Source organism: Gopherus evgoodei, chromosome 5 (assembly GCF_007399415.2).
Source record: "Gopherus evgoodei ecotype Sinaloan lineage chromosome 5, rGopEvg1_v1.p, whole genome shotgun sequence".
Lineage (NCBI taxonomy): Eukaryota > Metazoa > Chordata > Testudines > Testudinidae > Gopherus > Gopherus evgoodei.
In genome coordinates this window covers 77144171-77169192 of record NC_044326.1, presented here as the reverse complement: position 1 = coordinate 77169192, position 25022 = coordinate 77144171, and the positions used below count along the sequence as shown (strand labels likewise).

At 43.9% G+C, this 25022-nt stretch overlaps 1 protein-coding gene across 1 annotated transcript in view; it reads right to left on the bottom strand.

Annotated features, from left to right (window-relative positions):
- The window catches only part of NAF1 (nuclear assembly factor 1 ribonucleoprotein), a 66097-nt gene extending 42598 nt beyond the window's left edge, over positions 1–23499 (bottom strand). Inside the window, exons 1-4 of the mRNA XM_030564273.1 lie at positions 23309–23499; positions 23006–23095; positions 17057–17198; positions 2772–2868 (exon numbers count right to left, since the gene is read on the bottom strand). Coding sequence (XP_030420133.1) covers positions 2772–2868; positions 17057–17198; positions 23006–23095; positions 23309–23427 — 448 coding nt within the window. The 5' untranslated portion in view covers positions 23428–23499. The remainder of the gene's footprint in view (positions 1–2771; positions 2869–17056; positions 17199–23005; positions 23096–23308) is intronic.
- Between the last annotated feature and the right edge of the window lie 1523 nt (positions 23500–25022).

Below are 25022 nucleotides of genomic sequence, written 5' to 3'. Positions count from 1 at the left end.
ATCATGGTTACTATCCTTCCAAGTGAGGATAACTGAACTCAACTTTCTCCCAAGATTCATTCTGACTCCTTTGAACAGCTAGAAAATGCAAGGGGACTGTATGAACAACTCCTTCCTTTCTCCCAGTAACTTCTATTTGGAACCAAATTAAAGAGGTTGTCAGATTCAAATTCATTTAAAAAGAAAACACACAGCAGATTTCCTTCCCTATTTTACCAACAAAAATTTAGATTCAAATACATTTTAAGTTATCTAATTTATTTTTTGGATTTCACTCAAAGGAACAAAAAGAAACTAGTAGTCAATTTCAAGCTTGTTTAAAATGAGTTTCAATTCCTGGTTCTCGAAGGTGACAGGCTTGTGCAACAATTAGGTCCGAAATATTTTTTAAGGAATAATGTACTCCCACAAATAAGCTTTAAGTTAGTTTTTTAAACAAAATTTCATGGAAACATTTCTTTTAATGTCATGTGCTATAGAAGCATGATTTCACAAGATCTACATTTGGGATCTATGTGGATCTGAAATATCCCTTTAATATATACTGCCTGTATCTATGCTTTTGTCCACTATACTTCACACAATCCCACCTGGGCTCAACCTGCAACCAGCGCAAACATGAAACTTCTGCACTTTAGTCATGCTCTATCCCAGGGGTTGGCAACCTTTCAGAAGTGGTGTGTCGAGTCTTCATTTATTCACTCTAATTTAAAGTTTCGCATGCCAGTAATACATTTTAACATCTTTAGAAGGTCTCTTTCTATAAGTCTATACTATATGTATAAACTATTGCTGTATGTAAAGTAAATAAGGTTTTAAAAATGTTTAAGAAGCTTCACTTAAAATTAAATTAAAATGCAGAGCCCCCCCGGACCAGTGGCCAGGACCCAGGCAGTGTGAGTGCCACTGAAAATCAGCTCATGTGCCGCCTTCGGTATGCGTGCCATAGGTTGTCTATCCCTGCTCTATCCTATGGCTGCTGGCACTCTTAACCAACACCTGAGTCAAGGTGCCAGGAACAACGTAAGTAAAAAATGTGAAAAGGATGAACAAATGCATAGTGCAAGCACTGTGGGAGAAACAAGGTGGTTTCTCTATTACTATATACTGAAGGAGAGAGGAGAAAGCGTTCTGGCCTGCATTGCTATAAAACGTTGAAGGCTTTCCTCCATCATCCTATATACCTTTAAGGGTATGTCTTTAGTACCAACTACTTTGCTTTAACGTAGCTGTGTAGTTGTGGCACCAGTGCTGGGAGAGCTTTCCCAGCACTGTTAAAAAAAACAAAAAAAACACGCCCTCAAAAGGGGAGTAGCTCCCAGTGCTGGTGCACTGTCTGCATTGCCACTTTACAGTGCTGAAACTTGCATCGCTCAGGGAAGTGGGTTTTTTATATCCCTGAGCGAGAAAGTTTCAGCGCTGTAAAGTGGCAATGCAGACAAAGCCTAACGCAATTTAAATATAACATGTGGGACTAAAAAATTTTCTGAAGGTTTTTTAAATGTTTACAGGAAAATCAAATATTTACATCTCAAATATTTTTGTAATTAAGATATTTAAATAACTTCTTCCAAATCAGAGAAAAAGTTCTCATTTTAAACCTTTCACAAAAAACACAGCCACTTGACACCTCATTTCTTTGTCTAGTGCTGTAATCATGCTGTGTTCACTTGGTCAACCTTCTTTGGCTTCCCAATTAAGTGTTACTGTTCCGTCACTGAGAGTATGTTGGGATTCTCAAACTAGGGGTCGGGACCTCTCAGGGGGTCATGAGGTTATTATGTGGGGGGTTGCGAGCTGTCAGCATCCACCCCAAGCCTCACTTTGTCTCCAGCATTAATAATGGTGTTACATATATTTAAAAGTGTTTTTAATTTATAAGGGAGGTCACACAAAGACTTGCTATGTGAAAGGGGTCACCAGTACAAAAGTTTGAGAATCATGGTATGTCTACACAGCAAAGACAAACCTGCTGTTTTGTTGCTGTGTAGACTTCCAAGCTCAGTCTGGAGCGCAGGCTCTGGGACTCTCTCACCCTGCAGGATTTTTCTTTTGCTGGGTAGACATACAAAGAGAAACTCAGGGTCTTGTCCAGATTCTCCATTCATATGCAGATTCTATTCAGCTCTTGATGGCACTTTCACATTAACTCAGACAGTGACTCAACCATCCAATAGTCACAGAGGGGCATTCAGCACAAGTAATTCTACCCCAATTCTCAATTACTGAGGAACAATCTCCACACATTGATATATTTTGCCTTCCTCCATAAAATCTCTGTACAACTTCTCAAAAGTGATGTACCTGAATACTTAGATGCTAATATCAACTCTACTTTTAAATTTATTCACCTAAATTTGGATTATTGCTGATTATGTACTCTATATATCATATGACTTTTAAAAACAAACTCTGTATTTGTGGATAATCTAAGTACTAATCCCAGACATACAGACACTCGTGTATTACATAATTTAACATTAGCTGTGTATTACATAATTTAACATTAGCTTTAATACAATTTTTATCTGTTCCGTAAAACAGTTTGCATTCGATGCCCTAGCTTCTTTTCCTTTACATTCTGCAAGAGCATGAAGTCAAAGGAAATGGAGGACTGCCTTATCCTTCAATTCTAGTACACCAATATGTAGCTTCTTTTCCAAGTGGTTCCAATCATCATGAATATGAATACACACACACACACACACACATATATATATATAAAAATGTACTTTCATTTAAACAAAATAAGAGAACTATATCTTGCTTACCCAACTGCTCAATAATGCTTGAAACTGTCCCAAAGGGCTTCAGCTCAACATCCTCAGGCAGAATTATTGTCAAATCTTCAACAGGAGGTGGTCCCCGCTAATATAAGAGTAATTAATTTTCAAAATATAATACTTTGTGGTTAGACATTCCTCAATGGCTAGCAGAGTATGATTTTAAACATTTCACTTTTGCAGTTCAAGAAAAAAAAATATGGCTAAATTCTAGTAATAATTCATTCTAATGAATGGAATAGAAACAAAGTTGTTAAACAGAGCTGAAATTACATCTGGAAAATGTTATTTTACTGATTTTTTAAATACTTCCATGTCACAGCACTGCTGCATCTATATCCATTACATCTAACAGAGGGGTAGCCGCGTTAGTCTGGATCTGTAAAAGCAGCCAAGAGTCCTGTGGCACCTTATAGACTACCAGACATATTGGAGCATGAGCTTTCGTGGGTGAATACCCACTTCGTCGGATGCATGTGACATAAGATGCCACAGGACTCTTAGCTACCTCTACATTACATCTATGTCAGTTTTACTCAAAGAAGATACTTGAACAGTTGAGAGAAATTTGGTTTTAAACTTCACTTTCTGACATGAACTTTTAGATGATTATATAATCATATCCATGTACAAACACTGGAAAATATTTCTGTAGCAGCAGACAAAAATGGTATTAAATGCAGCACAGCAGAGATTAAGTATCTGATATAAAAGCATGGAGAAGAGCGTATTAAATCTAAAAAATTTTGAATTATATAGGATACTAGTACTGCAATAAATTAGTAAGTCTTTAGTAAGAAGATGTCTGAGCTGTTGTCCAGCACACAATAAAACAGCCTATGAGAACATTTAAAATATTTTTTAGGTTCCCCCTCATCCTTGCCCCCACAAAGATACATATGTATACAGGGGCAGCTCTAGGCACCAGCAAAACAAGCAGGTGCTTGGGGCGGCAAATTACCAGGGGCGGCATAATGCTGGGGCCCCAGCTTCGACCTGAGGCAGCATCCTGGGCTGGATCCTGACCGCCTGTTGCTCTGACTGGGTGCCACCGGGGCCGTGCAGTGGGGCAGGGGAAGCCAGCTCAGTGAAGAGTGTATCCCCGTAGGCAGCAGCTACTCCCCCTCAGGTGGGAGCCGGTAGGACAGCTCTGCCCCTGCCACGGAGCACAGGAGGTGGAGGCGGAGGTGGAACATGGTGGCTGGGCGGGACACTCCTCCAGCGCCAGCTGCAGGCTTCTCCTCTGTTTGTCCCCGCCGTCGCCTCCTCCCCGCTGTGCCATCTCCTGCCTTGGGAAGGGAGGGGAGCAGCACCCCGGGCTGAGCCGAACTCATGCCAGGGCCGAGGCAAGGATGACCGGGGCTGAGATCCAGCAGCAGCCCCAACCCTCAGCAGCAGGAGCAGCGAGAGACGAGTCCTCAGGCCAAATTTGCGGTAAGTGCCAGGCTGGGCAGGATGGTCCCCGGGACACCCGGGAAACTTCTGTCTGCTGGAGCCCCAGAGGCTGCAACATCCCTCTCAAGCCCCGCACAGCGCTCTGGTGCCTGGAGTGTCCTCCTGCGAACGACCGGTCAGAGAGGGGCAGCATCCGTCCAGCCAGCCCAGTGCCTCTTCCTTGGCCAAAGCCCAGCCCCAGAGCTCTCTCCATTGCATGCCTCTCGGGCTCCCAGCTGTGCGGTCTCAGCGCTAGGAAAACTCCAGACAGGGCTGGGTCCAGTGTGTCCCCCAGCTTCTCGCGCCTCAATGACTAGCACCTTACCTACATCCAAGTACAGTGGTGCGACAGGAGTGTGACATGAAAAATATTGTGTCACATGGTATGACACGGTCACTCATAATGGGAATGTGTGTAAATGTGTTAACGATTACTTGTGTGTACTGTGCCGCCCTATTGGCGCCATTCATGCCAATTTCCGTGTTGCGTTGGTGCCAGTGATTATAGGGCTAAAATGCCAGGACAAAAATGAAAATGACGTTCCGGTGCTGCCTATGTGTAAAATGTATAAAAGCCACACACAAAAAAAGGGGGAGGGGAGGCAAATTTTTTTTTGCTTGGGGTGGCAAAAAACCTAGAGCCGGCCCTGTATGTATATTACGTGTACTGCTTTGTATCTATCTAATGTTATATCTATACTGCGGTCCACAGATGTGACTGTAGCATATGTAGACATACCCAGCACAGTCTTGATCTAGCTAGATCAAAGCTAGCTTGAGTAACAATAATCATGAAGCTATAGCAGCACAGGCAGCAGCCACTGAATTATGTACCCATAGGTCCTCTATGGGCAGAGCTACCCTATCCAGCCACCAGTCTGCAATCACATCTCCTGAATGCAGCATAAGCATGCCCTAAGTTTCACAGTATGTAACAAAAAGTTGAAAGACCCATCAAGGTACAGCAACCACCACTACCCTTCAAATTTTTCTCTAAAACTATTAGCATACAAAACTTAAAAATATTCAGTATTAACTAACCTCATCATCCCATTTTATTGTATTGCATTGATATTGTCAGGAAGATACCATGTGTAACTTCTTCTTATACTCCTTTAAGTTTGATACAGACCTCTTCTCTTACGGTGTTAAGATAATTTACACGTTAGTTCACTCATCCTTGAATCCAATGTATTCTGTCAAAGTACTAGCTTAATTTTTGTTATTTTTGCTCTCCACAATCAGGAAACCCCAGAGTATTAAAAACCGTACACTAAGATAAACAATTTTGATATTATACCTCCCCAATGCAACCAGAAACGGGCCTAAATTTACAATTTTTGTGCCACTTTTCAGACATGTTAATTATTGGAATAAATTTGCATCTGAACAGTGGAGTGAGGGGTTTTGTATAACTACAGTGCTTCTCTTGCATCAACACCATTAGACACTTTGGCAGTTGTATATAGTACCACATCCAACACTATCATCTCCCCTATCCTGAGATATCATGTCATACTATTCTAAACTTAGAGCTAACAAAGGTTCCCATTTTCACTGAATTTTTATATTAGTAAAGACTATGCTTTTAGGAGGGCTTCGGGTATACAAAACGTACTTCAGGGATAACAGACCAAAGCCAATGATTACTTTATAGACTCTCATAAAATATGCAGGGTCTTGGCTGAGCAAATACAAAAAAAGTGAGGGATCTGGAAAGCTTTACTCTTACTTTTAGTTATGCAAAAAGGTACAAAGGTTTGGAACCAGAACATATTAGCTTGACATTTAATAGCAGCCTCGGACCACATATGAAAAATTAAATTGGCCAAATTAATGTGGAAAAAGAAATGATTCAGGATTGGCCTTAGACAGGATAGGGATAGAAAATTAGCCAGATTGTCTCTAGACTTCCAATATTTAACTATCCTTTTTATTGGTTCTCATATCCCTAAATAACTAACAAAAAAAATAGCTTAATATATTCCTCAATAGCTTCTTGGAGGCATCCTCAGTCTGGGCAGACAAGCTCTCGATCTTGGAAAGAGTACAGTTCTTCAGGACTCAAACTCCAGCAATTTGCCATTGACAAGCTATGTTCTACAGTTGCAGGTTGAGGGCTTCTAGGCCTCAATTCTCCTTCCCACCCCTACCACATTCAAACGTTTTTAGTTGGATACTAAACTCCTCGGGACAGATACCATCTGAAGGTTACTCTGTTGCACCCAGAGTTCTTCACAATGGATCCTGAACATTCCCACTCATGGGACAATGGAACATTTCACAGCAGTGCCCATTGCAGTGCTCATGTCCTCTCCTACTCTTTTTCTTGCATTTTCTGAGAATTAAGGAGAATGGTGCTTCAGTTGCCTGAGTTCCTTCCTTTGCCTCCTTAGGTCCAAAACTGTACTTAGGACTCCAGGGAAGAGAAACGTAGGCAGGGAATGTGAATGTGCAAAGAATTTCAGGTACAGGTAACCATCATTTCTACTTTGTGGTAGTACCCTCTTCATATTCCCAACACATGGGATAGTTTGGGAAGAAGTACTGTCATCTGAGAAAGTTGGAAAAGAGCCCTAACTAAACAGGGACTGAAGAACCACTCTACCAAACTGAGCAACTGACCTGTATGCCAGGTCTACTGCATAGTGTTTAGTAAAAGTGCAAACACAGTTCCACAGAGCTGCTCTATAAATTTCTACAGTAGAAATATCTCTAAGGCACAAAGCCATCTTTGGCACTATGGAATATTATCTAATCCCAAATGAGAGAGTAGAGTCTAGCTATCTTCAATATATGTTTTCTTTAGATGAGAGGAAATATCTAAAATAGACTGATGTCTGCTTCTGCTCTCAAGCAGAACCTCAGACATATGGAGTTGGGCCTGGTTGTGAACAGATTTCCAGATAACCCAAGGCAAAGCTCTCATCTATCAATGACGTCTTTAGAGACTATTCATGCAGTTCTCTTCTGTCACTACCCAGCTAATCTACTACCTTATCTTCTTTGCCAACTATGGAGTAAAAGTAACGAATGCATCAGTCCCATAATCCCACAGCTTCCTTGCACAGTTGGGCGGAGAAGCTTCTCTTTGCTCACATTGTACATCACTGATGTGTTGTCCAGAACAACTTGAAGTAGCTTGGCCTGCAAGTGAGGAGGAAAGACTTTAGCATCCAGTTAATTGCTTCCAATTCGAGTACACTGTGTGCATATAGCTTCTTTTCCAAATGGTTCCCATTATCATGAATTGTTAGATTGCTGAAGTGGGATTCTCCATCCCAAACTGGGTTGCTGATGAAGCTATGGAGTTTAAAGTTACTCCTTTCAGGATGTTGTACCATGAAAGAGATAGGAGAGCTTCTCTTGGGAGAGTCAATTTCAACTTGGCTGATGTTCTGCTTGCCAATATTGCAGAGCTCTCTTCTTGAGCTGTGCATTGGGGTTACGTATGTAGCTGAGGCTATTAGGTCTGAGGAAGAACACTGCTGTCTAGTTGGAGTTCTCTTGACATCTAATTATTGCTGTCTGAATTTTCAGGAAGGGTTCCTCTGTATGGAAGGCTCTTCCTGCTTGAAAATCCAGAATCACCCAGTGAAGGAGAATTTGAGTGTAAGAGCTTCCCCCCCTCCCACCAATTTATTCTGGGTCAGTTTCTCAAAAAGGTAGCATATGCGACTCATATTCCTGGATAGACTTCTAAATAGGGGTATACAGGGTGTCACAGTTACAGGGAAAGCTGCACTTCAGACCCCCTTTAAACCGTCTTGAGAACATCCTACAGGTGGGAGGCCTGGCTTCCTTTATCCCCCTTCCCATGGGAAAACCCGTGCAGTTCAAGCACTCAGGCTGGGTCTTCCCTTTTAACAAAGATGCTAACCCAACAGGACCTACTATGTTTGGCACCTATAAGCCCTTTTCCTCTGGGAGCCTGTGACAATAGCTGATTAAAATGACTCAAAAACAATCTTCAAAACTAATTATTCATTCACCCAGAGGTACATAACACCTAAAACAAACGATTGAAACAAAAAGTCCTATAGACATAGGTTTTACCAATGTTGTCATGTTTCCTTGAAAGCTTTTATACACACACTTTCAGCCAGTTACCTCCAACTCTGAGTTGGGGGAGACCCTGACTACTGAAGTTTCTGGGAATTTCTAAGGCAATGTCTACACTACCACTTATGTCGGCAAAACTTGTCGCTCAGGGGTGTGAAAAAAATAACTCACCCTTGAGTGACAAGTTTCGCCTGCATAAGTGGTAGTGTGCACAACACAATGTAGGTGGGAGAGTTTCTTCCACCTACATAGCTACCGCCCCTTCTTGAAGTGGTTTTATTATGTTGACAGGAGAGTTCTCTCCTACCAGCATAAACCAGCTACAGGAACCATTTTACAGTAGCACTGCTGAGACACTGTAAGCTTGCTAGTGTAGACATGGCCTCGGTCTCTCTGTCACGGCCTCCCTCCAGACAGCTTCTGAATATCCACTCATTTCTTCCTTATTGCCAATATCTTTAAGGCAGTTTTCCATGCTTTTTATTATTTTTTTTTTGGGGGGGGGTGAGCTTCCCTTCAGAGATTCATGTCTCATGCACTCCTCTCCCCATTTCCTTCCAAAAAAATATTTTTTGCAGGGAGCGAGAGATGGGTGCCAGGGGAGAGCCATAATGGAGGTAGGCAGGTGCTCACCATATGGTAGTTGAGGAGGCCTGCTCCTTGCAGTGGCCAGGCAGCTTCAGCAGCCAGGACTCAGCTTCCTGTTTGTCTCACTCCTCACTGAGGAGGGGAAACAAACAGGGTAGTGCTGAAGGGCAGGGGTCAGGAGAAGAGCAGAAGGCTGCACCCCATGAGTACTGGCTCCCCTTCCAGACACAGCCCCCATCCTGACCCTTCAGCATAATCCCATCCACCTCTGTGCAGGCTCTGTTCAGCAAGGGAAGTAGGCAACATGGTGTGTCCTGATGCCACACTCAGGAGGGGGCTCTGTCTGGTAGCAGAGTCAGTACTCTCAGGGTACAACCTTCAACTACTTGCTCAGAGATCCCATCAGCCTCCTCCAGTGAGGATGTAATACGGGCAGGGAGCCTAGCCCTAGTAGCGAAGACCACCTGTTCAGAGCTTCCTCCTTCAGCTCAGGCCTATCAAGTCATCATGCCACCCTAATAACCTTGGTGAATCACCCACAGGTGTACATACCTCCCAGTTTGAAAACCTCTGCTTTAAGGTATCTGTATTCTCTTTGATCCTAGGCTCAGGCCTGGGAAAAGTGAACCTTGCCAGCCTGACTAGAGCTAGGCAGGAGCATTCCCCACTTCATAGCCCCGCCACTGTCTCACTAATGAGCCTTGTGTGTCATTATTTCATTTTCCTGTTTGTTTCCCCCACAAAAAGCCTCCTTCAATTTAACTCCTTGCAGTCAGGCAGGATAATATCAAACAGGTAAACTGAGGTGCATATATTTATAGGAGATTACACACAACTCCCTTATTCTCCACACCATGTATAGCCTATCATCTGAGATGTGCTGCCACCGCTGATGGACACTTTGTAAATACTGTATATGAGAATAGTAGAGAAACCAAAGGGAAGGACCCTGTACTGCTAGTGATCTATTCCCATAAGGAAGCAAAAATATTTGCAATATGAAAGCCTCATAACAATGTGGTACACACCCTGTAAACAGAACCCTAAATCAATTTTGGGTGGATAGGGAAGGAATTATGGATGCTTGTGTCAGACAGACGACAAACTTTGTGATGAAGGAGCTGAACTTTCTCAGATCTAAGATGGGTCAGAGTCCTCCATCAGAAATCAGAAAGCATATGGAATAGAATCCCTTCTGAACAGTCTATATAGCACCTACTTCCAAGAGCAAACTAAATTCTGTTCTTAGCTTTCCAAGAGTCCCTGAACAGAGGTGGAATGGATGGTGTAAAACTGTAAGGAATAACTCCTTTGTATTATTTCTAGGATCCAAAGGGGGGAAAGAGGAGAAGAAAGGAGAAACAGCATCAACAAATTAAGATAGGTTTGCAGCTCGAGCCTCACATCAAGCCTGAAATCTAAGGCCTGATGCAGAAGATAAAGATGTGGTTTGTCTGCCTTTTCAATGGGACTTGAAGCTATCTCCTCTCCGCTGCTGTTGAGCAGGAGGTTGCTGGTGCTGGTATCAATCAGGGTGGATAAAAAACAAACAATGATTTAAAAAAAAAAAGTTTTTATTTAAATCGTATTTTTTGATAAAATACTTCTAGGAAAAAACCTATTTAAAGATAGTTTTAATTAAGATACATCATAGCTCAAAGATAGCTCATCATGGAATAGGGATTATAAATTCTAAATCTATAGTATGAGACAATATATTCATGTAATATTTAAGAAAGTTTTATAAATGAGTTCCAATAGTACATGGAATAGGGACCCACTGTTATGGGGTTCCACTGGCTTTTGTATAGATTATTTAGGTTAATCTTTCTATTTACCCAATGGGACTCGGTGCTCAGCCTAGAAGGTACCATCGGAGATGCTTAGTTTTGCAGTTCTCAAACTGTGGACGTGTCTCCCCAGAGGTAACATGCTTGTTAACAGCAAAAATGTTTTTAAATAAATATATAGAAGTGAGAAATAACATACCTCAACCCTACTGTCCCTCAGAAAATTTGTGTACACAGAATCAATCCCTTACCTCTCTCTAAAAGTGCAAAGTTTCAAACAGTTCAATGAATAGAAGATTGATGGGGGTAGAATAGATCTGGACAGGGAGAAGAAGCCTGGAGATAAATGTGAGAAGTGAGGGACACATGTTTGTTTTGTTAAAATATTATATGTTTGCTGTTGAAGAAAAAAATCCAGAATACTTAATGTTGTTGTTTTAGTTAAATAAAACAATTTAAATGTCTGGTGAGGTTCTCCTCTTAATACAGCATGGCAAGAAAATCCTCCAAATACAGTGGAGTCATTACAAGCCTCTCTGTGCAATTCTTACCAGCACTAAGTCATGACTTACAAAAGAAATGAACAAGAATTCTCATACTGAGCTCAAACTGGGAAGTGAAATCCTCGGATGCTCATCTATATTGAAATGTTGAATTATATAAAATTCATGTTAAAATGAAAATGCTTGTGGGATGAAAACCCTGTTTGTATAGAGATATGAATATGGTTCTGTTCTCATATAAGGTACTCATTTGGTTTCACAGCCTTGCCAAGCTTGTGGTTGACTATATCATAGTGAGTAAAACATCCTTAATGTTTCAAAGTTGCTCATGGGTCTTCAATGCTAAATAGTGTAGTAAATGGTAAATTTAACCACAACGGGCAAGTAAATACCAGCTTACAAAATAACACTCAGAAGGTACATCAGGAATATTACAGAACCAGATAGACCACTGCTTTAGCTACAGAGCCTATCATTGTTTGACTCGATCACTCAATTTCCTTGCTTTTATGGCGTGAAGTCCTAAACACAAAAAACCCTTCAAAAGTAGAGAACACTAAAGCTAGTCCTCAGTCCTTGATACATCTCACTATACTTCAGTGTGCCCTAGGCAAGCACACTATCTTATATACACACAAGATGAGCTGGTAACAATAGGACAAGAACAGGGCAACAGGCTTAAAAATTCTTTTAAAATGCTTTTTCCGTGTTTAAGATTATGCAGAATTTATATATATATTGAATCGGCATGAATTTTGGGGAGTCCAACACAATACACAAAAGGACATCAATAAAACCCACAGTATTATAGGATCTGCCATACTAGATCCTATTCCAATCCTTTCTAGCCCAATATCCCGTCTCTGACAATGGCCAGCATCAGCTGTTTCAAAGGAAGATGCAAAAGCCATACATAGTAGGAAGGCATGGTACAATCTGCCCCAATGAAGATCTCCTCCTAATCCTTAATAGTTTGAAGTTGGCTTAAGCCCTAAAGCATGAGCTATTTATTTCTTCCAAGGTACTTTGCCTGCGTTAAAGGTTTATTAGAAAATGTTTAAAAATAAACGATACAGAGAGTTTGAAAAGTCAGTTATTGATCATCGGGGGTAGCATGCAGAGTATAGGGGGATGCTAGTAGTTTGGTATTGAACAGCACATAGCATATACAGTCTGCCATGTTCCCAATGCGGGGTGTACGGTGGGTGAGATCAAGATACAGTCAGGAAGCAGTAGGGGTACATCGCTCATACATACAGGGGATAGGATGACCTTCACATGGTGGAGTTCGGTTCGGTGGGTTCAGGGCTCAGGGGATAAAGTCCAGCAGGGGAGGTCCACAAGTTTCCTCCCCCTTGTGGGTTCACAGAGTCACACCGGTTCACACTCGGTATTGGCGGTGGCCGGTGATGTGCTCTGTGTAAATGTCTCTAGACCATCGAATAGTGTCCGAAACCATTAGGCGTCTCATGAGCCACGCGTAGCGACGGCCCACCCCACAGGTGCGAAGTACACGTTCATTACAGGGGTCCCAGGCACCCAGGGCCCCAATGATCAGAGCATCGGTGTAGACCTCGCAGCCTTTTGTCCGCAGGGCGTCCGCCAAGGGAGCGTATTTCTCAAGTTTGCGGGCTCAGGCTTCACGGAAAGCCGAGGTCCTGTTCTTGAACGGGATTGTCACATCGACGAGGATAATCTTTTTCCAGTCCTTGTCCGTGACGACGATGTCCGGGCGCAGTGGGCTGTCGGTGTCGGAGATGGTGCGGTTGACAGCGATCTCTCCCAGGTGCGGGGCGATGGCCTTCACTAGGCGGTCCTGGACGGCGTTGTGGCGCAGCTGCTAGGCTCTGGCATGGGGCCTGCAGCTGCACAGGACGTGGGACAGGGTCTCCATGGCGTACCCACACTTCCTGCAGTGCTTGTCCGGGTCCTCGTTGCGAATGGCTCCATTGAGTGGGACGCAATTCAGCCGGGCGCGGTGTATGAAGCGCCAGTCGGCCAATCGGGTGAAGCTGCCCGAAGGGAGGAAGTGGTTGCTGGAGTACCACTTGCTGGTGACCTCGAAGGCCTCGCCCTGGTCCGTTTTTTTCCTCAGGTTTCCACATACAGCGCGTGGATGGAAGCCTTCAATATTCATATTGTCATCCAATCCCTCCAAACCACATAAATTCTTGCACTCAATGACACACTGCAGTACTGAGTTCCACAGCCTAAATATGCATCAAGTGAAAAAGCATTTCCCTTTTTCAGTATCCAATTTGCCACCTTTCAGTTTCACCAGCCATTCCCTCATTCTTGTGTTGAGAACGGGAAAACAGAAGCTCTTGATCTACCATCTCTAGATGCTTCATTTTTTTTACATACTTCTATCATGTCTCTTATTTGCCTCTTTTCTAAAAGAGACAATCCTGACAAGTTCAATCATTTTCATTGCCCTTTTCTAACACTCTCTAATTCGGTAGTATTCTTTGTGTGATAAGTTGACTATTACCGCACATAGCATTATAGATGAGGGCATATCGTCAATCTGTATAATGGCATTAAACTATTTTATAATCCTTTTATTCTTACTTCATATAAAGCAGATTATGGCTAATTACCCATCCTCATGTTATCAGAAAGAAGCCAGTTTTAAATATCTTAATTAGAATTTAGTTCTTATCTTGAAATAGAGAGTAATAATTACAGAACTATTTAATGAGTTTGCACCATGTATGAAACCCAGGAGCAAAGAAAGGAACAATTAGATTCACATCAAGATGTTTCATCTGCAGTACTTAGAACAGAACTGTAATTGCAAGCACACACCAAAATATAAAAATCAATAACAAGTTTTGTTACCCACCAGACAATTCTCATTAATATGAAGTGAGAAGCAGGAATGGTCAGCATAATCTTTAAATCCTTTGAGAGCTTAAGAAGAGCCAAGACATTTGGGAGGGCCAAAACGTACTTTTCCAAGGTTTGATAAGCTCTACAAACATTTTAAAATAATTTGTGAAGCTTACAGAATACATTTAAGTTTACGAGTCTCACATTTGAAAGAAAGATTTAAATTAAAAACAAAACAAAACAAAACAAAACAGGGAAATCTGCATGAAACAGAAGATGAAGAAAACCACTAATACTTCCTGATTAGTGACAAATTGCTTTAGAGAGCCTTCTAATGGACCTAATTCAACTATGAACAGAAAATATATATACACACACATTTTGAGTTGTGTGAACTTCTCCTATGATGATCTTATGTAATACACTAAAATGTCTCTGAAAATTCTGAAATAAACAAGCTTGTAATTTATACTGAATGCTAATTATAAGTAGTCTATATTTCATCTAACAAGTCTGTCTATGTCTGACTAATTGTGAAGTGAAAAAACAAATAAGTACGAACATACTAGCTCAGACCAATGGTCCATCTAGCCCACTTTCATGCCTTCTGACAGTGGCTGGTGTCAGATGCCTCAGAGGGAATGAACAAAACAGGACAATTATTGCAAGATGTATCTAGTCTCACCTTCTGGAAAACAGAGGCTTAGAGACACCCAGAGCATGGGGTTGCATCCCTGACCTTCTTGAGGGACATATCCTCTATGAGCTTATCTAAATCTTCTTAAAATCCAGTTATACTTTTGGCCTTCGCAACGTCTCCTATCAATGAGTTCCACAGGTTGGCTGTACACTGTCTGAAAAAGTATTTCCTTAGGTTTGTTTCAAGTCCTGATTCTTGTGTTATGTGAAAGAGTAAATAACGTTTCCTTATTCACTTTCTCCACATCATTCAGGATTTTGTAGACCTCTATTATATCGCCCATAGACATCTTTTCCAAGACGAAAAGTCAAAGTCTTTTAAATCTCTCCTCATATGGAGGCTGCTCCATACCTTAATAATTTTTCTTGCCATTCTCTGTACTTTTTCCAATTCTAATGCATCTTTTCTGAGATGGGGTGACCAGAACTGCATGCGGTATTCAAGCTGTGGGTGTAGCATAGATTTATACAGTGGCATAATAATATTTTCTGACTATCAATCCTTTTCCTAATGGTTCTTTATATTCATTATTTCTGTTAGCTCTTTAACTGCCATTGTATAGTAAGTGGATGTTTTCAGAGAACTATCCACAATGACTCCAAGATCTTACTTGACTGCTAAACAGCTATTTTAAGCCACATCCTTTTGTATGTACAGTTGGAATTGTTTTTTCAGTGTGCATTACTTTGCACTTGTCAACACGGAATTCTGTCATTTTCTTACCTAGTCACCCACTTTAGTGAGATCTCTTTATAACTCTTCACAGACAACTTTGAACTTAACTATCTTGAATAAATTGGTGTGGTCTACAAACTTTGTCACCTCACTGTTTACCCTTTTTTCCAGACCACTTATCAGTATGTTGAATAGCACAGATCCCAGTACAGATTCTTGGGGGACTGTACTATTTACCTCTCTCCATTCTGAAATTGATCATTTATTCCTACCCTTTGTTTCCTACCTTTTAACCAGTTATTGATCCACAAGAGGACCTTCCCTCTTATCCTATGACTGCTTACACTGCTTAAAAGTCTTTGGTAAAGGACCTTGTCAAAGGCCTTCTGAAAGTCTAAGTACACTAAGTCCACTGGATCACCCTTGTCCACGTTTGTTGACCCCCTCAACGAATTCTAATACATCGGTGAGGCATAACTTTGATTTACATTTCCCCAGTATATTGTATTCATCTATGCCTCTGATAATTTTGGTTTTTTTACTATAGTTTCAAGCAATCTGACCCGTACTGAAGTTAGTCTTGCCAGCCTATAATTGCCAGGATCACCTCTGGAGCATTTTTTAAATCCACACTACATTAGCTATCTTCCAGTTATCTGGTACAGAGTCTGATTTAAGTGACAGGTTACTATAATAAATAGTTCTGTATTTGCATATGAGTTCCTTCAGAACCCTTTGTGAATACCATCTGGTCCCGGTGACTTGTTATGGTTTATTAATTTGTTCCAAAACCACCTCTCCTGACACCACAATCTGTGACAATTCCTCAACTCTGTCACTAAAAGAGAATGGCTCAGGTATGGTAATCTCCCTCACATCTTCTACATCAAAGACATATGCAAAGAATTAATTTAGCTTCTCTATAACAGCCTTGCCTTTCATGAGTGTTCATTTATCATTTTGATTTTCCAGTGGCCCTACTGATTGTTTAGCAGACTTCCTGATTTTTATGCACTTAAAAAAGTAATGCTGCTGGTTTATTTCTTTTGCTAGTTGCTTTTCGAATTCTCTTTTAACCTGCCTAATTATACTTCTACTCTTGACTTGCCAGAGTTTATGTTCGTTTCTCTTTTCCTTAGTAGGATTTCACTTCCAATTTTTAAAAGATGTCTTTTTATTTCTAACCACCTTTTTTACTCTATTTCACCATGGTAGCATTTTTTGGTCCTTTTACTGTTTTTCTTTTTTTAATTATTTGGGGTATACATATAGTTTGAGCCTCCATTATGGTTTTTTAAAGTTTCCATGCAGTTTGCAGGCATTTCACTAGTGACCACTCCTTTTAATTTCCATTAACTAGCCTCCCCGTTTTTGTGTAGATCTCCTTTTTGTAGCTGAATCCCACTGTGGTGGATTTCATTGGGTTTTTTCTCCTTAGAGGGGGGGATCCATTTTATTACATGATGGTTTCTATTACTGAGTGGTTCAGCTATATTCACCTGTTGGACCAGATCCTATGCACCACTTACAACTAAATCTCAAATAATCAACTAATCAGCAAGTGAGAGCCATAAACCCACTGATCATTTTATTTTAAAAAGTGATTTTACAAAAGCTGTAAATATATTAAGTTAAATATATTTAACACGATAACTGGAAAATGTTGGAAAGCTTTCATAACATACTTACTTCAAGAGGCAATTCATCTTTTGTTTTAACATGGTAAGATGTGTTATCGTTTCCATTTTGCTGACTATCACATTCAACAGATCCAATTGAAAGAGAACATGAAGAAGAGGAGACAGAAGATGAACTATCAGAATCCGTATCACTGCAGAAGACAAAAACAGGAGTTATAAACATTTGTGTCTTTTTGTAAGAAAACTCCTATGCTACAGTAAAATAAAAGACAAGGATTATCCTTTAATCTATTATCCATGAATAACTCAAATAAGGGCACAACACAAGATTAGGCCAGTTACCAGCAATGGAACAAAACCCATCAACTTTCTTAGACTGTAAGCTTATTGGGTCTATGAGTGTTTACATAGTCCTGACTGAGGCCCCATTTTACTTGGCTTCCTGAACACCACTGTAATAAAAGTAATAATTGTAAATAAAATACATACACACACACACACTTATTTTATGCAAAGATACTGTGCTTACAGAAAAATTAAATTTATGTGGAGGTGTTTTGCGTGCCCATTGCCATGTCACCTGAGCATATGACAAAATTAAACTTATTAGTTTAAACTGTCTGCTACAGAGTACACAGCTATCATTACTGTACAACCAACAAAAACATTAACATGGAGTCTAGCCCAGACAAGCAAACACTTGCTCTAAAAGACACATTTTGCACTAAGCTCTGAAGGTAAATAATTCCTAGCCTTTACATATAAGGAACAAGTTTCACAGTCAATGACAACCACTTGAAAATGGTCTCTTTCTTCCCTGCAATTACGCATTTAGAGATTTAACAATTTTATCTGTCACCAGGCACAAGAGGTATTTAAGGTAGCCAAGTTCTAAACCAGTAGGCTTTATAGGTAAGAAGCAACACCTTGACTTGCACACAGAAGCAGTCAAAAGGAAGTACTTCACACAACACAGTCAATCTCTGGAACTCGTTGCCAGGGGATGTTGTGAAGGCCAAAACTATAATAGTAAAGAACTAAATAAGTTCATGGAGGATAGGTCCATCAGTGGCTTCCGGCCAGGGATGCAATACCACGCTCTGAGTGTCCCTAGCCTGTTTGCCAGAAGCTGGGAGTGGATGACAGAGGATAGAACACCTGATGATTGCCTATTCTGTTCATTTCCCCTGAAGAATTTGGCATTGGCCACGGTCAGAAAACAGGATACTGGGCTAGATGGACCATTGTCCTGACCCAGTATGGAAGTTCTCGTGTTCACTGAGCAGACAGGCTCTCACGTTCTATATTAAAGTTTGTGAGCCATCTTCAAAGATGGCCCTGAATTCACTGCAGTACTCTGTCCTGCAGGTTGGAAAGGTATGTCTGAACATGGCAAGGTCTGCTACTAGGGAGAGCAATCAACTGTAATCAGCAATTGTCCAAATTACTTCTCCACCCAAATTACCTTTTCCAACTTCCGCTTCACTCAACTCTCTCAAAGCCCAGTTTCATTGCATTCTCAAAATCTATCATCCAGATCTGATAGAAGAGACAGAGCAATGTATCAGCAGAAAACTATGGTACTACATCTTAGGACTCTTTGCACTTTCCCAACCATATACTCAGGGGCGGCTCTAGACATTTTGCCGCACCTAGCACGATGGCATGCCGCGGGGGGCCCTCTGCCGGTCGCCGGTCCCGCGGCTCCGGTGGACCTCCCGCAGGTGTGCCTGTGGAGGGTTCGCTGGTCCCACGGCTCAGTGGAGCCGTGGGACCAGCAGACTCTATGTAGGCATGCCTGCAGGAGGTCCACCAGAGCCGCAGGACCAGCGGACCCTCCGCAGGCATGCCACCAAAGGCACCCTGCCTGCTGCCCTCCCAGCGACCGGCAGAGCGCCCCCAGCGACATGCCACCCCAAGCACGCACTTGGCATGCTGGGGCCTGGAGCCACCCTTGCATATACTAAAAGGAGAGTAACAAAACGGAATCTCTAGGAAGTTATTATAGAGCCTTAAAGGAGGATTAGCAATATCAATCCTCCAAGTTTCTTCAAAAAGGAAAGAAAAAAGTCACTGCAGAACCAACCTAATTCAAACATATCAGCAACACCTCAGTCAAGAGTAACAAAAGATATGATAAAGCTCAACTAAGGCCCAGACTATATGTAATAAATAGATCGATCTACCTTCATCAGTGAAGGTCATGAAAAAATTCATACCCTGCACAATGTAGTTAGGTCCCCCCACCACAGAAACAGCTAGGTCAAAAAAGAATTCTTCCATTGATCTAGCTACCGCCTCTTCAGGAAGTTAACTTACAACAGAGATGGAAAAATCCCTTCCATCACTGAGTAAGTGTCTACACTTCAGCACCATAGCTGCATCATTGCTGCTGGGGAACATGAACAGGGTGACCAAACTTCCCATTTTTAAAGGGACAGTCACGTATTTAAGCCCTCCTGCAGGTGTCCCGATTTTTCTTAAAAACGAGCAAACTGTCCCATATTTTCTGTCTTTCCTCCCCTCAATAATGGTGGGTCCTGCTACTGGCCGGATCCCTGCTCGCCAGCCAGATGCCCGTTCACCAGTGATGAGGGGGAGGGGAAGAGGGGGTTCCAGTGGCAGAGGATGGGTGTGGGTGTGCAAGGCTGGTGGCAGGGCAAAGCTGCAGCACACAGGAGCAGATGCTCCCCCTGTTGTCCATCAGCACAGCCCCCGCTGCATGCCAGCAGAGCCTCGTCCCACTTGCTGCGTGCTGTGAGCTGCGGTGGCTGGTGAGTGCAGGCAGGTTCCAGGTGGCTGACAGTTACACGTCGACTCTGCTGCTCACCCATAGGCCTTTTAAATGCTGCCTCTCTTGCTGTCCTCTCCCTTCTTTACTCCTTCACACATCCCTCCCAGCCCCGCTGCTTTTCCATATCCTTCCCGGTGGGGTGCATCCTGCTTCCAGAGATTTGAGGAGAACCAGCCCCTGGTCGGAGCTCTCAGCTCACCAACAGCCTTGCCAGCGGGCTTCTTCCTTCCCCGCTGCATCTGGCTGGGCTGCCACCCCAGGAAAACCCAAGACCCTTTAGGCCGGGACCCTGGCCAGGAGGAGCCAAGCCCTCCATGTGCTAAAGCGCCGCACAGCACTGGCATAGGGTAGACTCTCCGCACCTCAGCTAGGCTCTGGAGTGGTGAGGGGGAAGCAATTTCCAGCCTGTTTGCACCCCGACCCTGCAGGCTCCACAGCACCCTCTTCACCTGTCCCCCTACCCAGGTCCTGCCCCAGGGAGCGTGGGGCTGCTCCATCCCATAGGCACCCTCCCATGCTGATCCATACCTCTGGCTGGGATTCCTTGGGCCCTGGTGCACAATGCATCCCTAGGGCTTAACCCCTTCCTGTCTGTGCTGTAGCCAGGGGACAGGACGTGGATGGGTTATGTCAGTGGCCAGCAGCAACCTGGAGGTGTTAAGCTGCCTTTTGACACTGTGCAGGCAGGAAGGGACAGAAACTGCTTCCAGCCACATGGGTGGGGACGGAAGAGATGAACTCCGCAAAGACAGGGGCCAGATCATCCCTTCCCCTCCTCCTGCCCTGCAGATGGAAGCAGCTCCCATCTGTTAACACCCTCCCAGTGTGAAAGGCTGCTGCCGGCCACATTCTGGTGGGAACCCTGGCAGAAATTGGGGAGGGGGGGACATATATAGCCTCAGGAAGATGTGGTGCCAGGTACCAGGTGAGGAGGGTCTGTCCCAGGGGCCCAGCCAGGCATGGAGGGTGGAGAGCTCCGGGCAGGGAAGGGAAGGGAAGGTCAGGTCAGTCAACTCCGCCCCTCCTCCGAATCTGTTTAAGAGAGCTGTACCAGAGAGATTACTCCCTGTGTGAACCCTAAAGCCTTAAAGATAAGGTAAATAACAATAATTCAGCTATGTAGTATTTCTTTTTAACAGGGGGCTCAGTCAACTTGACATCAATTTGAACGTTTGTACTGCATAGTTATGATTGATCGCCGTTGAACTCACTTGAATAAGAGTAATTTTACCCGGTGTCCTGTATTCAGCATAGGGAAATATGGTCACCCTACACATTAATGTAAACATAACCAAACGATACTAAATCTCTTTATGCCATACCCAATACTTGACACCAGAGACACAAGCTTGGAAGTCGGAGGAATCCAGATGAAGCCACACCTGCAATGCAAGGGCCTTCTCTGTCTCCCTTGCCTCACCTCACCCAAGGATAGATTCAAGACATACACGTAGTCAAGTTTTTTGGTGTCAAGAGATGACTTCTTGAGCAAAACCCGACCCACCACTTACTTAAGGTATTTTTCTTTTAATAACGGACCCTTAACTTCTGCATTAACCTTTACCAGATATAATCAAATGTTAGTTTTTATATCACACTCATCGCCATGGTATCTGAGCACCTTTCAGTGTTGCATTAAGAAACATAATTACACATCTGTCACTGGTCTCTCATCCTCTCCCCAGAGGGAAAAGAATGTGTTGAGGAATGTCTTGTTTTGGTAGGTTTTTTTGTTTGTTTGTTTGTTTGTTTTTAAATAACATACCTTTAAGACTATACCTGTTCTTATGTTTTTATATTAGAAAAGGCAAGTCAAAGAAATGGGCCTTACGCTTCAGATACAAAGTGACGAGGGCTGTGATGATCCTTCATTTGAGGGAGGGGAACTCATTCCAGTGTCTTGGACCATCCCTTGAGAATCATTTCTGTGAGGGACACAGAACTTTTATTCTTGTTGTTGTTAGTTCCATTATGCAAGAGAAGGTAACTGTTAACCACAGTCCTTGTCTCGGGCTTTTAGGTGGTGTTTTAGAGATTTTGGACCCATACAGTGCTCTAAAGATAAGGCCTGAGACCTTGACTCAAAATTACATGGGAAGTAACTGCAGAGAGCTATGATGAGGTCTGCTGTGATGTTGAGGATATGCACGGCAACATTTTGTTCTACATAGTGTTTCCTAGAGTGCCAAAGGCTTCATGCCCAGGTATATTGCATTGCTGTAGTCCAGCCAAGAGGCATGAACAACTGAGGCCAAGTCTTTGTACACCAGGATGGGATGGAGAGAGAGAGAAACATTACTCATGACTGTACCCAAGTCTGAATCTTGTAGTTAGTAAGTTACAGCTCCTCAAGCATGCTCAGGACCCTGGCATACAAAACCAACAGGATAGCATGTTTATCTCCTGATAGTGATGCTATAGAAGGATTCAAGTCAGTTTGATCTGACTTAGGAATCTTCCATCTACTTTGTGGCTCTCACCAACGTACTACTGCTCACATCTGTACTTACAAAGCAAGTCTGTTCTCACTTATCTTTCATACCCCAAAGAACAGTTCTGCAAGCCTGGACTAGATACATTTTTACCCTTCACTATGGCTTCAGCATAGCTATGTAAGTTAGAAGTCCCCTACATCAACTCTTTCAAATTTGTTCACCATGATCCACCAATACTAGTGCAAAAGACACTGGTACAGTGGTTGAGGGCCCATTGTTAAAATTATGACTCCCCATCCACACCCCCACCCCACAAAAAGTAGAGATTGGGGTTTGGCTTAAAAAGACAATTGATACCAATAACCTTGATAGTTAACAACCTGCCTTGAATTGTAGGTTGATTGAATTTTCACATTTTCAGCAAGTAATGCTTAGTTCTCTTCCCTTTCCATAGGAAAGGCAACAACTGCGAGGACAAGGCACAAGAGTACACCCAGAGGGCTGCTGGGGGAGAAAGCCAGTATAACCATAATCTCTGAAATACACATGAATGGGGCAATGGTATTTTGCTGATGGTGGAGACTGGCAGGCCCAGGGCTCTGCTAGTCAGCGCTTCCCCAAGCCGCTCAAGGCTGAAACTGACAAAGCCTCCGCTCAGTTTCGCGACTGTTCCTGCCAAACCCGAAAGTGACCGGCGCTGTGAACGCCACCAGCGGCCGGCACAGGGACGAGGAGCAGGGAGCGGAGGGAACGAGACTGGGCTACGCACCTGACCGAGTCGGCACTGCTCTCCCCTGGCTGCTCCTCCTGCGGGCCTTGGGCGCCGGGGACTCCTCTAGCCGCAGGCACCGAGGCTTGGGCCGTCTCCTCGCCGCCCGCGGGCTCCTCCGGCCCCGGCCCCGGCCCCGTCTCCTCGCCGCCCGCGGGCTCCTCCGGCTCCGGCTCCGGCCCCGGCCCCTCGCCGCCCGCGGGCTCCTCCGGCCCCGGCCCCGTCTCCTCGCCGCCCACGGGCTCCTCCGGCTCCAGCCCCGGCCCCGGCTCCTCCCCGCCCGCGGGCTCCTCCGGCTTCGGCCCCGGCTCCTCCCCGCCCGCGGGCTCCTCCGGCCCCGGCTGCGGCCCCGCCGTGCTGGGACTCCCTGGAGCCCGTCCGTTATCAAACTTCAGGGTCTCCAGCTGTTCAACCACCTCCATCTCCCCGCGCCCGCTGCAACACCGCGCGGCAACCAGCCACGCTCTCAGCCCCGCCCCCTCCAAACACTCTTTCCGACTTCCTCTACACGTGCGCAAGGGGCTGGAACTACTCTCCTGGCAGCGTCAGCGGCGCCAATGCGCATGCGCATCCCGTCCGCGGGCGGGCTCGCGTTCCAATTCGCCCGGCCTTATTGTTTTCTGTGTGCGCATGTGCAAAAAAATAGTGAAACTAGAGCCCGCAAGAAGCTGCTACTTGAGGAGGGCAGTTCTTCGTCTTCTTCCTCCTCCCACTTTCCTGGGTTCTTGTGGCGGAGGCAGCGGCAGCGGCAGCGGCCCAAGTAGAGATAGGACTTTGAAGTGGGCCCACATAGTCTCCGCCATGCTTTGGGAGCGGAGAGTGACGTGCGTAAAAGGAGCACGCTCGACCCCCTCACACTGCACTGTCGGGTGGGTGCAGAGCCATGGCACAGCAGCTCGGGTAACCAGATGTCCCGATTTTATAGGGACAGTCCCAATATTGGGAGCTTTTTCTTATGTAGGCTCCTGTTATCCTCCACCCCCTGTCCCAATTTTTTACACTTGCTGTCTGGTCAGCCTACACAGCATGAGGGGAGTTGGTGCATATGTGCCCACCCTGTGCCATGGTCATGTACCCACCTCACAGTGCAGTGTTGACAGTGTTGCAGGGGGCAGCAGTTGAGGTTCATTTGCTCAGTGTGCGTATCCCCAATGACCACACCGGAGTGGAGAAGCTTTATTTGAAATCAAATAAGGTGCAGGGAGATACAAATCTCAAATCATGCACACATTCCTATCCTTTTCCCTATCTTATATACTCGTTTATAGAGATGTTCACAGGTGCTACACTTGATCATTTACAATTCATTAACTACCCGATCCTTTAATTAACTACATCCTCTACCCACACTACAGACCCCCTTTGGTTAATTACATCTTATACCATAAACAAAGGAACAAAAGGAAAATAATAAATGATCACATGAACTCATGCTAGCTTCAAAGGAACATACTGATTAGCCCGAGGGGGAATCCGAGGGCAATCATTGGCCTGAGAATGTAAACTTTTAACCCCACGTCATATTGCCAGTTACTAGGAGCCTTGCCCCCCCCACCCCCAACAACAGGGTTGAGGTGTGTAGATCAGCTCACAGGCAATGATAGGCCTCCAGGGCCATGGGCACACTGCATTGCTCTCCTTTGCTACCTGTCTCTTACCCAAAGAAGGTATAAAGGTCCTTGAGCCCGTAGCCAAAGCTGCAAGTACACATACAAGTACAGCCCAATATGCCATTGGCCTTCTTGACAACAAGGGCACACTGCTAACTCATATCCAGCTTCTTGTCCACTGTAATCCCCAGGTCCTTTTCTGCAGAACTCCTGCTTAGGCAGTCAGGCCCCAGCCTGTAGCGATGCATGGGATTCTTCCATCCTACAGGCAGAACTCTGCACTTGTCCTTGTTGAACCTCATCAGATTTCTTTTGTTCCAGTCCTCCAATATGTCTAGATCTGTCCTGTGACCACTTGCTGTGCAAGTCTTGTCCTTTGCATTCACAGATGTGCAAAACATAAGCAA